The sequence below is a fragment of the Falco cherrug genome, chromosome Z (assembly GCF_023634085.1).
Source record: "Falco cherrug isolate bFalChe1 chromosome Z, bFalChe1.pri, whole genome shotgun sequence".
NCBI lineage: Eukaryota > Metazoa > Chordata > Aves > Falconiformes > Falconidae > Falco > Falco cherrug.
Window position 1 is genome coordinate 17,242,595 of NC_073720.1, and position 18,364 is coordinate 17,260,958.

Consider the following 18,364-nt stretch of genomic DNA (forward strand, 5'->3'; position numbering starts at 1 on the left):
TATTGTGTTGACAATTTCCCCATCAAAATAGCAAACCTTATAAACAGATAAAACTGTTAGACTGATTTTTAAGTCAACACGTTAAAAATAAGTAATATTACAGCTGAATTTAGACTTTAATGGTTGTGAGAAAGGAAGACATGAATTCAAACAAGTTTTTTAATTCCTTTATATATATATATATATATATATATATATATATATATATATAAATTTTACATTCTTTATGTAGGGCAAAGCTGTCTAGAGTGTTTTCTAATAGTAGACTGCTGGGGTACATTAGGAAACAGGCTAAAACAGTTCTGGGGGCGGTGCTCGGTTCGTTACAAGTCTGTTGCTCACAGTTACCAGGGATCATAAGTTTGACGCGAACCGCGGTTTGTCTCCCTCAGGCTCTGTGCTTAAGACTGTGGAAGAATCCCTTTGCAGGGGGGCTGGGGGTGGCGCAGCACCCCGGTTTGGGGGGATGGCTCCCGAGGACATTTGTCGGAAGAGCGAGACCCTCTGGGGGACAGTGGCCCGGCTAGCCGGCGGCACGCCTGGGGCAGGGGTGGGCTGTGGGAGGGAGGCGAGGGACTCCCCCACAGTGGGGTGAGGCCTGGCGATCAGTGTGGAGATCTCGTGGGGCAGGGAAGGCTGTGAGGCAGAGAGGGGCCGCACCTCTCGGGTCAGGTTGGTGTTGTGGAGGGCCTGGGTGCTCTTGTGGACCTCGTTCTTCTGCGCAGCCCCAGGGGGCTGCTGGGGTGCCTGCGGCTGCTGCTGCATGAGGGAGAGCTGTGAGGCAGTCGGTGAGGCGTACTGGAAAGTTCGGCCAGCCAGAGGGCTCTGTACAGGCGGGCTGCAGATGGCGGTGGTGTAGGAGCAGGGCGAGAGGATGACAGCCTGCTGGGGCGTCTGCGTGCTGGGCGAGGGGGAGTGCAGGTTTCCGTGGGACAGGCTGCTGGTGGTGTACACAGGAGGGGACTGTGTCCTGATGCGTGATGACGATGAGGCAGAGGTGCTGGAGTTCAGGGCGGGCATCTGCTGCAAGCTTACTGGGGCGATGGTCTGCACCATCTCCCTGTCGTGCTTCACAATCTGCTTCAAAATCTCATTCTCCTGGTTGTTGAAAACCCCCGTGTTGAGGTCCTTCTGGAACTTCTGCAGGAGGATCGAGTTCTTCTTCCCTTCACAGAGAGGCAGAAGAGTTAGCGAGTCTGACATGCAGGGGCGGACACCCACTCTGACTTTGCATTTGAACACCCATCACCATGGACTATAGATCGTAAAAACCTCAGCAAACACCAGGCTGAGTGAGGGCTACGTCTTGGTGGCAAGCCCACTGCAGTAGGCTGTGCCAGGCCAGGCACCGCCACAGTGACTCATGCTGGCAGGCAGCTTCGATGGCTGACCTCCACGCACACCCAGGCTGCCCCTCCCACTGCACCAGCACAGTGGGCTTTCATAACACCAATGGCAAAAAAAAAAAAAAGAGAAAAAAAAAAAAAAAAAAAGACACCTGGATGTTCCGTGCCTCTTCACGTGTAATGTATTGCTATTACTACAATTATTTTGAAAATGTAACCATGGTAATACACGGAAGAACAGGGTAGAAAAAGCCATCAGTCTCTGCATGCATACTGTCTTTCTCCTTGCAAAACTATCCTATTTTCCACTAAACTGTGACATAAGTTATACATACACCTAGCATTTAGCATATCCCTGGGAACTAATTATTAGATACTAGTAACTAGTGACAACTAGCTTGCAAGAAATCATCATTTTAAACGTTTGTGAGCCAACATGAACTCATGGGTAATGTGACACCTGCTTGCATAATAAAGACTGCTGTACACAGCGTCCTGGTGTCTGCTTGATGGCTCTTAGTGTCTGCAAGATGTAGACACTAGTTTGTGTCATCAGATGCACAGGAACATACTGCACTCAGTTGCTGCTTTTTTTGATAAAACACAGCACTTCAGACAGGATAGCTACTCCAAGAGCAGACTGGACTTTAACACTAATATTATTTAAGCATATATTACTTAGAGTCAGACTACATTTCCAGGGAGTCTTGAGAAACAAATTGTAAGTTTGAAAAATGTTGATGTGATAAATCAATGCACTCAGTGCTTACAACCTGCAAAATACTAAAACAGGTCTGTAAAATATTAGAAACTTATATACCTGTATTTCAGTTCTTTATTTTTGCTGTATTAAAGAAAACATGCTTTCTTCAAATCATATCTTCAGCTTAGAATAGACAGCACAACGACACTGCCCTGCAATTTTTCCTGTATTCACTTTGAGGAAACTGCAGACATAACTGTATCGAGAAAGAGTGATGTGGGGAAATCCTCATACCAGAGTTTTCTTATGAAGTTGAGGAAACACCACCAAACAGGATAAATTATTTTTTATGCATAGCTGCATTTTAAAATTTGTGTCAATAATGATGATTACAGTGCAATTCTCCTCACCAAAGACCATATATTTTATTTAGTATGCCCTATCAGCAAAGTTCAGAATGTCTGGATGCACAACAGAAGACTTTGCACACCCTGTTTTGATAGTCTGCCATATCCTTCTGTTTTTCACTTTGATATCACTGGCCTGCTTTTCTGGCTGCAAGCAGATCTGAGTAATACCACTGTGCAGCCATCAATACTAGCAGTTCCCATGTTGTGAGGAAAATGAGAGCCCTGCTGCAAAGATTAATTCACTTCAACAAATACAGGTTTTGTGAGTGCTGAGAGGCTTCAGGTCTTCCCAGCATTATAGATGTCATCTGTAAACAATTTGTGTAAGAAAATGTCATCTACTGCTCATGTAAGAGCATAAACCCTATGAAGTGCTGATGGCAGCAAAAGAAATCCATAGTATTAATAAATAATACTAATGATAATGAAAGCATACAAAATAATCCTCAAAGGAGTATGAGAGCTTTCTAAAACTCAATGTTTTTTATTATTTAAAAGTGAGGTTGCAGAATTCCTTGTCTGGACACATCGTATTCACAGATCAACAGAACACTGTACTGTAACACGAACAATTTTAAGAAGGGTTTAATCTGGGCATTTTATCCTGAAACTCAAGGAAAAGGTAGAAAGGTTTTAAGAATTCCCAATATGGGAAAAAAAATAATACCTATCCTGTCAAGTCTATCAATTGCCACCGTTTCAAAGGCCCTTCTCATCATGGGGTACTCTTCCAGAACCTCATTGAAGTTGTCCACTGAGAGGGAATACAGGCGACAGTATGTATCTGCTCGTACACTGGCAGTTCGACGGCCCTTGGTCAAAAGACAAATCTCTGGAGAGAGAAAAATTCAGCACACACAGGAAAAAAAGGTTAGTGAACTATGTGAGACTTAAAAGCTAGGAAGTGACTCAGTGCTAACAAGGAATAATTTAGTACTCAGCAGCAATCTTTCTATGGCTGTTCACACAAGTTTGTAGGGACAATTCTGAGTGTGTTTAATTTTATTTCTGCTACTTTGAAAAAATAGCTAATGTCTTTTAAGAGCCTTGATTCTAGGTTTTCTCTGTTCGGTCTGAACTCTGATTTTATCAAGCCTTATAAAAAAAATTATATCTTCAAGTTATAAGAAATGATCAAGCTGTCAAACACAGCTTGCTGACTCAATTAACCCAACTGATTCTACTGATTTTTTAAAATTATCCAGGTGACATAGAGGACTGATTCCTTTAAGCATTCAACAGATTTACTAAACTAATTTAATACTTGATACTATGATATTTGAATATAAATCTGTTCTAAGAAAAAAATGCTTCCAGCATGAAAATGCCTTCAGTTTCCCTGGGTTTTATGTCCTAAGTATTTTGGGAGAGTAAACTTACGATACTAGTAGAAAAAATACTAGTTATTTTTTCCTCATTGCGTTAAAAACTAGAACCCTTTTAACCACTGCTTACTCAATTTGATTAGTCTAGTAGCCTTTGTCTGCAAGTGCCTCCAACAGGAATTCATCACTTTGTCAGAGGAGACCAAATCCATATGCAGAGTTCCAAGAAACAGCCCCAAACTTGCAACTGTTGATTCCCAGACCCACAAGAAGAGCATTACTGGATAAAAGCCAAAGTCAATGTCTAAAGCTTGTAGCAACAAAACATATGGGGTACAATATTTATCTATTTTCATTAAAATGCAAAAATTAAAAAGTCAGTCACAAAAAGATGTGTCTCAGCAGTTGATCCCATTTTCAGGCTGGGGGAATAAGCACACACTTAGAAATACCAACAATGCTTGTGCTCAGGCAGGGTGAGAGTTTCCCTGCCTAGTTCTAGTAGTCAAGATCAGTGAGTTCATATTTGTTCATATTTAAATATTAGCTAGGAAACTGTCCCCTACCCCACTTGTGTGTCTATCACAAATGGTCAGTCTCAATCCCAATCAAACTATCATTCTCAAGTGTGGAAAACCAAATAAGCTTCATTAACAATAATAAAGAATTCTGCAGGTTTTGCTTCATTCAGATCTATCAAATTCTAGCATAGGGGGTTTTGGGTTTTTTTTTTGTTTTTTGGAGGGTTTTTTTGTTTGTTTGTTTTTTTTTGTATGTCTTTAAGAAAAAATATTTTCTATTAATCTAGACTGTAAAGAAGCTTGATGGGTTTTTTTCCTCATACTTCTTGTTGAAGAATTTCTACAAGGCACCTAACCCTGAAGTCTTAGGAGCAAGATGCTTAAATAACAGTGGATAAATCAAAGTAAATTAATGTGGTACCAGTACTAGCACAAAATGTACTTAAACCTCAACAGCTTTGGGAAGAATTTATAGAAACTACTGGGTATTGTAAAAGTCTTGACTTAATGTACCTCACAAAACCTGATGCCCATGACATAATGACAGTTTACTGTAAAGAGCCAGCCAGGTCAAAAAGAAGTCAGTCCTTTCCTCTTCTACTCCTCAGCTCACCCTGACCCCTTCTGCTTTGATTGAACCCACTGCATTTTAGTTACAAGAGTGAGAAGGACATTTTGCCCAAAGGGAGCAGTTAAATGCAGTGAATGCCTGCTCCATTTCCTAAGATATTATTTAGGTCTCACATAGAGTAAAGTTTTACAACACACAGTTGAATTTAGAGATAACTTAACCAGCTGGGCAAACTGTGTGACTAATGGATACCTCTTGATTTTCATCTTTCTTCACTTAAAATTGCTGCAAACAATACTACAGATATAAGGAGGTGTCTTCAGCTACAGTCAACAAATAAAAGTACTTGAATTTAAAAAAAATATCACATGCTCAAAACAAAACAAACATTGATTATGGATCCCAAACATTCTGAAGAGTGTAAAAAAACCAGAGAAAGTACTGTTTTCATCATTATTAACCTAGACCAATGTATCTGAGATCACTTCAACAAGAATGATGGGAAGAAACCATAAGAGATGTTACATTTTATCACAGAAAATGGGAATACGGAATTCACAGACATTGCTGCCATAAATATAATGATTTTTACCCTTCTTTCATCTTCTACTATTCTTGTCAAGTAAAGGGAATTGAAAGATCACTGAACATTATACATTTGATTCTGAAAACTCTGTCAGTCCACAACTGGCTGAAGAACATCTGTTTGGATAGCTGTCAATAACCATAACAGTCCTCAAGTTATATAATACAGGATGGGCCAGAAAAGATATGACAAATGTCTTAATGCCTAGAAACTGATCCACCATGGAGCCTGTCATGTAATGCATTTACAGGAATGTTTCTTGAGTGGTTAGAGTTGTATTATAGTCACTGATAAATCATCTATATTGCTTTGTTATATGTATCAATAGCATCATTTGCACTCTGGCCACAAGGCTAATGCACTCGTTAATTGTATGTGTTCTGCATTTAAGTTCATTTCACCTAATAGCTATTTGTTTGGAACAAACTCCCAAGCACAGTTAAGACATAATATATGAAATCTCATGTACTTGGACCAGAGAGGAAAAACACAGTATGACAAAATATGTTCCCATAAAAAACTTATATTCTTTTAAACAAATCTCTTTTTTTGGTGGTGGTGGTTTTTGGGGTTTTTTTTGTTTGGTTTTTTTTTTTTTTTTTTCCAAATAAACAACAGATTTTATGAAGAGAGCAAAGTAACAAAATATCTAGGATATATTTAAAATTAGTCTTACTGGCATCAAGTATACCAGGTGCCCTCAACAATTGTGCTTTCCTTGACATTCAGTTGATTTAAACAGACTGAAATACAAACAATAGCACAGGACTCTGCAGTAAAACACAAAGGGCAGAGACTATTTTCAAACAGCTTAGGCAAACAAAGTTCTGTGTTAGCATCAAAAGAAAGCAGCAGCAGCATATTACTCACTAATATTCCCATCTGCAGTTGGCATGGTGCATTGCCTTCATGCTAACACTTTCAGAGTATAAAATGCTTCTATTTTTCCTTTCCAAACAAAAGAATGTCTTCAATTCCAATTAATAATTATGTGTTAGCCCACAACAAACCTGTAATTCAACTCTTAAGGCAAGTTTTATTTTAATTTTTTAAACTTTTTGGACAAATGTTCCTTAGAACATTCTGAAACAAATGTCAATCACTGCACTAATGACAAATGACTCTTTGAAAGCACTAAAAAATGCTAAAAATATTGATTTGTTCTTACAGTCCATATTTAAGAAAAATGTAGTTAATTTGTCTGTAAAAATCACAATATGTGTTCTGTTACCATCAGATCTTTCCCACAGAACCATGCAGCTCTCAAAAGAACACAGGAAAGGGCTCAAATACAACGCTTTTTGCTGTCAAGACATTGACTAAAAAAGCACAATAATAAACATTTAAAGCTACGCTTGTTCTGAAAGTTATGGTGATTTAAACTGATCAACAAAATGTCAGTTGCACACATACATGGGACATGGTTTAGCAGTAGACTTGGCAGTGTTAGGTTAACAGTTGGACTCAATGATCTCAAAGGTCTTTTCCAACCTAAAATATTCTGATTCTATGGCAGTATTCAGCAAGAGCATCAGGTTCAGTTTTTGGAACACCATGAATTTGTAATGAAACTTGCCTGTATCTGTGTCTTGTAAAACAAGGGACATGTAGATCATATTTTATTATTTCATTAGGAGATTCTACATACCTGAAAGACACCACTAAGGAAGGCTGATTTGAGGAAAACCTGAATGAGTTAAGGTGAATGACACAACCCACAGGATGACCTTTGAAGAACTAGGATTAGTAGGCCTTTTGTAAGGCCACAGTTTTGTTTCCAACTGAAAATTATTTTTTTGTAGTAATGAATAAGTGAGTTAACTAGTATTATAACCATATAGTGCTCTCCGTATTAAAATCAAGTAAAAAATAATTATCAAGGTTTATGCATTTCTGAACTACAGCAGTACTGCTCTGTCCCCTTCCAAAGCTGTAACATGCTTCTCATCATCTGTGAGATTTAACATTATAGGATCTAACGAAGTGTCCTTCCAGCTGAGGATAGCTGACTATTGCTTCAGTTCCTCAGCAGGAAACTTGTTTAATCTCATAGCAGGCATATACATTGCTGTGCAAATGGGCAAGCAGCTTAGTAGACCATCTGGTTACTTTCAGCAGCAGAAAACAAATTGAAAAATCAAAGCAATTTGAAGGCTTGGGTGAGTCAGTCTGATGTATTTGAGAATGTATTTGGGAATGTTTTATGAGAATGGGACAGTTGATTAGAAGATTGTTTATTTTACAGAGAAAAATGACTTACTAAACTGTTATAGACAGAACTTGGATGTACAAAAGCTCTTTCCATCAACCCGTCTCGTAAGTCCTCAAAACAAGTTTCCCAGAACGACCAGGTTGAAGTTATTCTTCTTTTCTAATGCAACTCTTCATAAACAGAAACTCTTTGGCATAGTGCAAAGATCAACAGCTCTTGATTTCCTTCAAGCTACTTCTCCACTGACCAGAAACTAGCTAATGGGCACTTCCTTGGTGTGTCAGTCACAGGAAGGGACCTTCAGTTTGGGGCACTCTGCTCCCAGTTTTACAGACACAGGTAATATAAGACATGTTTTTTTCTTAAGGAAAGGACTATATAAACTTCAAGCAATGAGAAAAAAAAAAAAAAAAGAAAAAAAAAAGAGCCAGGAAGCTTCTAGACATCCCATTCTTTCAGAAATGGAGCAATTTCCCAGCTCCATGTTAATTTAACCATCTCTGATAGGAAAACAGGGAGAAGCTGTTTCACATGATAAAAATGTGATTGCTTTAACACATACTTCTGCATTTCTGTATCCTTTTTCTTTATTAAAATCTGGAAAGCATCAAATACCTCTATCTATTTTTTGTAACTTTTTAATGTATTCTTATTATCTTCTATGTTATCACTAGTGCACAAAATGGAAAACTCAAGGATATGCTCCTTTTTTGTTATAGATATTAAAATGATTAGCACCAAGTCTTATGATTAGTCAGAATGTAGCTTACACAAATTAAATGAGTTTCAGTAATCTATTTTCTAAAAAAAGAATAAAAAAAAATTTAAATGCTTTGTCACATTGTCACATAGCCATGGAGATTTTATTTTGCAATTATTTTGCAAAACAGTACTTACATTCACTTTAGTCATGTCTGTGGAGGAAAAAATGAAAGGAAGTAATATGCCACGAATCCAGATCTACAGCGTGGATGGAAATGAAAAGGCTCAGGTAACATTTAGTTCTAAATTCAGTCCTATATTTAAGAAACCTTAAAATATAGTCACTGTTCAACAGGAACATTCCTGCAGCAAAGTAGAGAACTTCAAGAGGAAGGAAAATTAAGACCATTACTGCCTTTTACAGCCAGGTTCATAATCTGGAGTTTCCAAAAGAAAGCTGTGCAAAATCTACACCTTTTACCACTATCTACACTAAACATGGAATTGCAGACAGGATAGTTTTAGTTTGTCAGAGTGAGCAGTAGCAGACACTGTGTGATCTCTTCACTTTAAAAAATGCCAAAAATTGTCTGTAAAGTTGCTTTCAGATATCTGAGCTTAGCAATTGGAGAGAGGGTTCATCAAGGAGGCCTGGATACACTGTTGAGTAGTTACTATTTTGAAGAGGGACTGAAAATGACAAATAACAATTAAGTGTCCAAAACAATTTCCTTAATGCCTCAGTTTCAGTCTCCTGTCACTTTTTAAACTATTTACCTAAACCTAACTTAAATTTATCTATCTGTGATAGCTGTTGCCTTTACATAGTCATCTTGGTTAAAAAAAAAAACAAAACAAAACCAAAAACAAAACAAAACATCAAAAAAACAAGTTAGTTTTTTTCACATTTTTATTGCCTGTTTGTAGTCATTTGAAAGTGCTGGCTCTGAAGATCCTGACACAGGAGCGTTCAGCATATTCATGGTTTAATTTATTTTATTTTGTTTAATTTAACAGAACAAATAAAAGAAAAAGAAAATGTGCCCTAACCAACAAGGTTGAAATTGTCAATGTTTTAAACAGAAAAAAAGATTAGAAAAAGATGAATTACAGCTGTATTAATATAGAAATTAAAAATGCAAAAATGTTTGTCATTCAGTAAGCTAGAGACTTATGGACTTGTGGAATTATGTGGGAGAGGAGGGTAAAGAATGTCTGAAGGGAGATGTATGAGAGGAGGATGGAGAATGTCTGACCATTATTGATGGGAGATAGGAGAGAAGAGGATAGAGAATGTTTGAAGAGAGGTGTATGAGAGGAAGATGGAGAATGTCTGATCTGACAGGAGATAAGAGAACAACTGGGTATTGTAAAGGAAAGTAAGAAAGATAAACATGGTTATCTAGTAGTCAAAAGGTGTTTGCATGCTTGTAGTGATATATAGTTATGTAACTGCATGAATGGTTTCTGCCCTGAGCCTGGTCGTACGTACAGCTGGAATTTGTGTCCAGGCTCAGAGATATAGATATGAGCTTCTCTGTACAATAAGGTGTCTCTGGTTGAACCACAGCTGGAGTCCGTGCCTTCATAGCCACAAAATTATGCTTATGGACTTGTAGAATTGTTCCCGCATTGCAAGTTAGGAGCACCGTTATTGTTTGCAAACATCTGTCCCTGCTTGCCAGCACTATTAATGGCTGAGACAATTTCTCTCTCATGAAGATGTCACTTAAGTATCATGTCATATATCTGAAGAGATTAAGAGAATGTAAAGGGGACTGAAAACAATATTTGCTTCTATGTTTGAGGATAACATGATGCTATGGTGTAATAGCCAATAGAAATAACAGGGGTTTTAGTCTTCTTGAGGCACAAAATGCTTAGTAGGAAAAAGAAGTAGGTGATAAGGGATATTAGCACCCTCCACAAACAGTATTCTACTAGTCCTTTTCATCCAGAATGTTATCCCTGGGACACAGTCCTGACATTTGGAAAAAGGTTTGTCTCCAAAGCCACTCCAAGACAAGAAGGCACCTTCAAAATAGATGTTAGAAGCAGCTGGAGACAGGTATCCATGACAGGCATTTGATAAACATTTTCCTGATCTAAAACACAGGTGAAAGATGATTAGTTCTTTTGCTATATTCCTTTCCATTAATCTCTTCCCTAAAGCTCTCCCTCCCAAGCTTTCATTTGCTTAACCTTTGTATATAAACATCAGATGCTTGGTACAAGTGGTCTAATTAAAGATCTTCTATACTAATTTTTTTTCCTAGCAGTATTTCTAATTAGTAGAAAGGTACATTTATTTCATTGGAGATAACACAAATTTCCTGGGTGAAAAAATATTATTTTGAAAATAATTGCCTAACTTTCACTGACCCAAATTTTGACAGGATTTATAGAGGAATACTTATTTTAAAAAATGTTTCCTATTTATTTTGGGTTTGTCAAGAAGTGTGAAAGTATGCTCCTTCCTTTACTTTTGCCCCAAATTTGTTTTTTATGCCACCTACCCATGAGAAACCTGCTGCTTGAAACAACTCTTCTCAGTCCATTTCCTTGAATAAAGCTTGATATACTACTCCACAGCAGCTTGGAGAAAAGCAGTGTGATAGCATGCTACAGATTTGGATGTTTCGAGACACTCAGAACAGGCCTCATGATCTCCATGTGAAATTCATTAAAACAACTTGTCAGAGCCATTAAAAGATTATCTACTATGATACAAGTAAATGCTGATATAGAAAAAAATATTTTCAGGCATATATTGATTTTCAAGGCATATTTGGATGCAATGGCTACTCCATTTTAGCCATTCCTTAATGACTATTGTAAGTTTTGACAGATACATAAATGTATGTTTTTAAGTCCTCATTGTCACAGTTTAACTCATATTTTCTGTAAAGTTATTGCCGATACACTGTTATGCATATTTCGATGTTATGTGCTTAATATAAGTTGACAGCATTTTTTATTTTTTTTCAGAAAGGTTGTTAGTCATAATTACTTTTACAAAGACAGCCAAATATACATGGTTAGGATACAATGGCCTTTTTAAAAAGTGGCATGTTATCCGACCAAAGATATTTTATGTTCCAGCTTGACCTGTCTTTCCCCCCCCACCCCCCATCTGAAGATACTGAAAATAGCTGTGGCCAAGTTTTCATGACTACAGCAAACATAAGCCAGTAAAATTTCTTACGTTATGCCTATTTTCTATTGTTAACTCAAATTCTTCTGAGGAAGTTCTGTTTGCTACACAGATGCTTAGGATCATTAAAATAGAAAGGCAAGTGCTTATTTTATGTTCAAAGCTATTTATATCAGAGCATCCATACTTTTTTATTCTACTTTAATGAAGTGTTCTTTGTACCAGGGAGACTAAGATATCTATTTATTATCTTGTAAAATATCATAATTTGACTGATACAAATTTTATTTTCTTAAAATAAATAACAATTAAATTAAAATTTTAAGATAATATGCCTAAGTACAGATTTAGCTTTCATACTGGTTGTGTTAAAGGCTAAAAATGATTTTGTGTAATTCATTTATGCCTTCTTTTGTTCAGATGGATGCCCATTCCCTGTTGAAAAAAGCCACTTAGTTCCTTATGTATTCAGTGTTAAGGTCTTGTCATCTTGACTTTGGCAAACAATAACAGTTACAAATTAAACTATCCAACTTAAATTTAAGTGTACTGTAAAAATATTGCACTTCATTTCTTTTCCATTAAATTATTAAACAAATGATCAGAAACTGACAGTTCTGAATTAAATATTTAAATTAAATATTTAATCTAAACTCAAATATTTAGTTTAAATTCTACTGTGTAAAATTGAAGGTACTGGCAAAATCACCTTCTGGTTTATCTTTGTGGGCCACCTCAGATTTCCAGGCTCTGCTGACATGATGTTTTTCTTGTGTCTATGTCTAGTTATTTCATGTATAAAGCCTAAATTAAAAATTTATACTGTTCATGAATTCACAGAATTAGAATTCTAATTTAGTTTGAAGACTATTTTATTTGGTTATTGAGAATTATCATTAACATTATAATTGTTAATATTATTAAATGTATATTTACATTTGCTAATTAATAAAATTCCTGAAACTAAACCCACTTCTACCTTTTAGCATCACAGAGTAAGTTATTTTGCATTTTACCTTCTTAAAAATTCTCTTAGACTAATTTTAAAAATAATATTGTCTGAATAGCAAGAGCTCTTTATTGCATAGTGTTTATCAAATATTGTCAAACAAACAACACAATGCAGAACAAGAAATGATGCTGTATAATGGGAAATGTATCCTCAAAATGGCATACTAGTCTGTGTCAAAAGACATTTCATTTTTAGGACCTCTTGCAGACAATACTTTTACAAAAATGTTCTTTGAAAATACTGTTCACCTAAAAAGTATTTTACAAATGAGTTGGTATAGAGATCTGCTCCCTTAAAGCATTTAATTGTGTACTTGCCATTAAGAATGTGAATAATCACATTTCAGGGAGGCTACTTGTAATTAGTTTGTGAATTGGAGTATGAATCTGAGAGACTTAATTCACCACTACCTTGAATAAGGAGTAGCCATTTGCAGTATTTTTGCAAAATGCAAAACTGTGTGTCGTATCATATTGTCCAGCTGTAAAGCACTGAGCAGTCAGGCACTTTAACAGCATTTTCTCTATTTATAATTAGTGTTACACTGCAAATCTTTAAAAGTAGTTTATCAAAAGGAAGTACATAGAATGTACCCAGAAAAAAAAAAAAAGTGGCAAAATATAATCTAAAGTGACTCAACATTTCCCATGGTATTATTTTCCACTGCACTGGTCTAAAATATACTGACAGTCGGTGTTCTGAAAGGGGGAAAAGCTCCATAAATAATAGGTAGGTCAAAGAAGTTCTGTCTAATTGGCCTTCTACAGGCTGAAGCAAAAGACACAATTTATTAGAATTTCAAGTGTGGAAGCATAACTGTTAAAACAGTATTAAATAATTTAAGTGAAATAAATAATTTAAAAATCTAAAGTATTCCATGAACTATATGTTATAAAAAATAAACCAAAGAAAGAAAAGATGCCATAATATGTCTCTAAGATATATTCTAGGAAGATGGGGATGAGAATCTGATTTATATATGATTTTGCCAGATGAATTAAGGTATGCAGCACAGTGATATCTGCCTTTGAATAAGTAAAATAAACCAAGTAGTTGTCTCTTAGTACAAAGCGAGATGTAGACCATTACATTTTCATATTCATATTTACACACTACAACTCTCACATATGCATCATAAAAAGACTTAAAAAATCACATGCCCTTCTTTATGTTCAACATACCTGAAGCTCATAGAAAAATTATTTTTAAGCAATTTGAGTTTTAATTAGTCTACAAATTGGTATATTAAATGACTGAGGGGCATGATACTGTTGGGATTCTCAACAGGGGAAAAAAAGAGAAAAAAACTATAGATAGGGGGAACTGCAGTGGACACATCACAGATTAAGTACCATGAATTATTACACACTTACCTACTGGAACCAGGAAATTCTCTCCAACTGCAAACACAATGAAATGTCCACTGGGGCCCCAGACCTAATCCATAAAAATATACCTACACTTCCTAATCACTCAGTTTGGGTTTCCCTAGCAGTATCAGATTCCTTCAGCTTTAACACAGTATCTGTTCAAAACAGAAAAAAGGGGTTAAATTTCATGGAACATACGTCTAGGTTGCTGAGTGAAGGAAAGCCTGTGTAAACACAGGTGGGAAAACAGATGGAGAAAGGAAAAGATAGCACAGAGATAAGTCTTATCCTATGCCCTTTTAGATGGAGAGGAATTTTGCCAGAGACTATAGCACGAGTAGGATGAGACCACAGTGCACATGAAACTGCATATTCCTGAGGATATTCCCAGAAACCCTTATTTTAGTAAGTTTAGTAATATTGGTTGGGTAGTGCTGGATTTATTCCTTTCTTTTTCTCTTTGTAGGCACGTCAACCTCACTCTCTAACGCACCAGTTAAGCACAAACACAGTTCAGCACGTGCTTTGCCGGATCAGGACTAGATGCCCTCTGACTCCACAGGGCTGGCAGCTGGAGGGGAACAGGAGATCATGGAACCACTCCCACTCATTAACATGCTCTGCAGTAGCTTTGGGACAGCTTTAACTTTTATGTTTGTAGGGGTAACTATCTGAGGCAAGTTATAAAATGGCAAAAAGCTGCTTTTCTCCTTCATTCGCCAAGCAGGAGCTTGCAATCCGTCCTGAAGCGCATGTGAATGCCAGCAGACTGGGGCTGGGATTAGGGGTATGTGAGGAACTGGAGCATCACAAGGCATCAGGGAGGAAAAAGCCTTTCCAGAATGGAAGGAGAAATTGCAGAGCTTACTGTGATGAGGATAAAAAGGAGCCCTTAGAACCAGACCTGCAGCCAACTGAGTAAGAAGGAGGAACTTGTTGGAAAAGAAGTCTTTTACTAAATCAAACTTCTCTTTAATTTATTACAGTCCTGCATGTTTGTGTTGTAATTAATCATGAGACATATTGAATCAACATATATAATATTATTATGGAGTGATTCTGATGACATTTACCCCAGCAAAAATCAGAATTCTCTCATAGCAGTGGTGTTATACCAGTTTACCTGAATATATATTGGTATAATATAAATTGGATTAGTATTAGGCTCATTAGACATGTTATTTCTGCTCTCTAAAGCCTCAGTAAATGATGAACTATGCCTCTCTATAAGCAAAATACATGCTTGTGCTTCAGCTGTAAAGCCTTCAAAATCTTTGCATTTTACCAATTTTATGTGTCTAGTAAAGAATTAATACACAATCTGTTCAGTAACTCCTCCTATCACAAGAAGCCTTTGAGTAATTTCTAATACAATCACCTGGTACTCCAGATTTTGTACAATTGAAACGTGGCAATTTCCTCCCTACCATTTACTACTGGCAGTATAGCAACATATTAAAGAAAAGAAAGTGAAATATTCACTGAGACAGACAATAGAGCTGCAGAGCTTTCATTCTCCACTGCTGTGTACTTAACAAAGACTTTACATTTTCAGTATCGTAAACTGCAGATACTCAAAATCATGAACAAGATGACAAAAAATAAATAACTTAGCCTCCTTAACATCCTCAAAATACAATTGCTTACATTTTTCACCTGCCTCCTGATTCTTATTCTCCATCCCAAGAAGGCTGAATTGAAGTGTGTTCATCTCAAGCTTGCAGTTCACCTTAGCGGCAAACACACATGTAGTCAGGTTTTCCTTGGTGCTGTTCAAAAGGGATAGGTTTAAGTACCTTCTCACTCCTTTCCATCTTCTGAAGGCTTCTTCAGATGTTCTTTTGCCCCTTGCATTTACTTCCCTTTCCCATCAATCCCATGCCTGTGACATTCCCTTACACTTGCAGTTCCTCTGTCTTGTATTTCTTTGCACCACTCACAACCTGACTCCTACCCACACAGTCCTCTTTCTGTCAGCCTCCATCATGCTCCCCATATTCTTCTGCTCTCCCCTATGGTTTTGTCCTACGTGTTAACCTAGCCCTGACCATCCATTCTCTCCTGACTGTCTTCATTCACATTTTAGTCTCCCTACAGAAGCAGCTAGGGGGAGAAGGTTGTAATTTCCATCAAAAGCAACTTTGTTTCCTCTTATATGAAAACTGTGCAGTCTCAGTGGGAAAAGTCTCTCTTTTATTTGTAAACAGAAAAGACACATTTACTGCTTTGCTGAAAGTAGCAGCAATCCCATTCCTAATAATAGGGAACTGGGAGACATTTTAGAAAACAGAGGGAACAAGTGAAGGAAGACATAAAAAATTCCATAGGTGTTTAGGAAAAATGAGTATTTCTGTATTTCCTCAAAACCAGCAAGATACTGCTCTGGAGAATCCAATTAAAGCATGTATAGAGTATTAAAATCCTGAAATTCTCCACTAGTATCTGTGGCTTACATCATTTCACTGATGTAGAAATGACCATATAACTGCACAATATAGTGAAAATTAGCTTCATGTATTCTTCATTGCCCACTTCCTGTCCCTTTTATAAAAAGTCACAGAAGCACATCATGTGAGGACAGGTATTCTAAGGTAAGGCAACAAAAGGTTAACTGCTTTCTTTAAATACCAGTAATAAGCAAAGGAAAAGGGATTGTCCTGAATCTTTATGAAACCATGCTTCCCTAGTCCACATCTGTTCAAGACATAATTTATGGCACTATCATTAAAACATTTCCTCTGTGGTCATTACTGAAAGGTTTGAAAGAATTTAACCTCAAATCACACTTTTTTTCTGAACATATTTATCATCTGATAATTAGGGGATGCTGGGTTTTGGCATATTGACTGCAGATCTGAGGGAATGTTGACTAGACAGCATTTTTCACGCACTCCCTTACACATTTTTGTATTCCAAGTTGAAGGGGGTGTGTGGGCTAGGGTAGGGGGTACATGGCCTAGCAAAAAGGATAGTACCAGAAATTATTTTCAAGCTCCTACTAGCATTTGGAATAAATATGTAGGATGATAACATTCTTCAATCAGCAGTCTGAAAAAAAACTTATTGGGATGAAAATTAGCATTCTACACACTGCTGGGCTAAGTAATGCTCCTGCACAGTAAATTCAAGATTAGGTTTATGAGCATACATGAAGGTTAAGGGATAGGATGCTCTTCCCACAGCAGTACCAATGAACAAGCCACAAGACATCTGTGGTTACTGTTCTGTACTCATTCCTTCCCTTCAGAAAGGAGAAACCAGTGAGCACAGATGAGGAAAGAGGGAAACCGTAATCAAGCCCAGACCTATGGAGAGCTCTCTAAATTCACCACTATGCACCTCCTTCAAAAATCAACACAGAACATGAAGCAGAGGTGACGTGTGAGTCTGACTAATCTATTCTATTAACGGCTATCCATCCAGGCACATTCTTTTCGAAAAGTATTTGCAAGCAATTGCAAGGTTTATGTAGTTTAATGTGAGACTTACAACACCCAGATCCACAGGTAAGCCTGGTTTTTAATTAAGAACAAAATCAGATAAGAGAATTTAAATGCCCAACAGCATCTCAGTCTTCAAACCTTCAGATATTTCCTCTTTTTATTACTACAACTTTTGGTTTTCCAAGCTCTCACTCTCCCAACAGTCTTCATTCAAGACTCTCCCAACTGCTGGTGACTCTGGTTTTGTTCTTCTTAAATCTTGGGTTTCACATTAACCTCCAGTACCCCAACAGCTCCACAGTGTCCTAAGTTTTCTACTAATAAAATGTTGTCAATAACCAAATATTTTACATATTTTAAGTTTGATAAACATTTTCCAACTCTAAGGCAGGATGTTTGTGAAACCCTCCATGAATTCTGGAGGTGAGCCTGCCTTTCCAGGGACGACTCCCAAATCTCACCAGAGCCAGAGACCCTGGGAAACTCATCTCAGGGACATACCTGACATCCAACAGTTAGGCTCTCTGAGCTGGGACTCGGAACTTCCAACTCATAAAACATTAAACAATTAAAAAAGGATCTGATTAGGTGTGGCACACCCCTCCCACTTGTGTGTCCTTCCCCTGCTTGTGAAAGCATGGTGTTGATACTGATTTACTGTGTCAGACCTGGGAGCTACACACTTGAAGTTATAAATTACAGCTTCTGAAATAGTATCTCCATCTCAGATTTTCCATGTTTCCATTAGGAAAAACAGAGGGGGTTTTAACCATTGGTTTTAGGATTTGAACACAGCTTTATTATTCCAGCTTGTTAGTTTATCACTGTGCAACATTTCTTGTGTCTGCTTTGGTCAGGAAGCTTTACTCAGATCCTGATACACATTTCAGGGAAAAAGTGTCTCTCCAGACAGATGAGAATATTAAATATTTTTTTTTCTCCTTTGACAAACCAAACCTTTCAATTCACAGTTACCTGATGTGCAGCTTGTTTACTCTCTTCTCAGCTG

The 18,364-nt window shown here is 37.2% G+C and overlaps 1 protein-coding gene across 1 annotated transcript in view; it reads right to left on the reverse strand.

Annotated features, from left to right (window-relative positions):
* Window positions 1-205: 205 nt before the first annotated feature.
* Window positions 206-18,364, reverse strand: part of HCN1 (hyperpolarization activated cyclic nucleotide gated potassium channel 1) — a 194,966-nt gene continuing 176,807 nt past the window's right edge. Inside the window, exons 7-8 of the mRNA XM_055699520.1 lie at window positions 3,127-3,291; window positions 206-1,166 (exon numbers count right to left, since the gene is read on the reverse strand). Of these exons, the coding sequence (XP_055555495.1) occupies window positions 355-1,166; window positions 3,127-3,291 (977 nt within the window). The 3' untranslated portion in view covers window positions 206-354. The remainder of the gene's footprint in view (window positions 1,167-3,126; window positions 3,292-18,364) is intronic.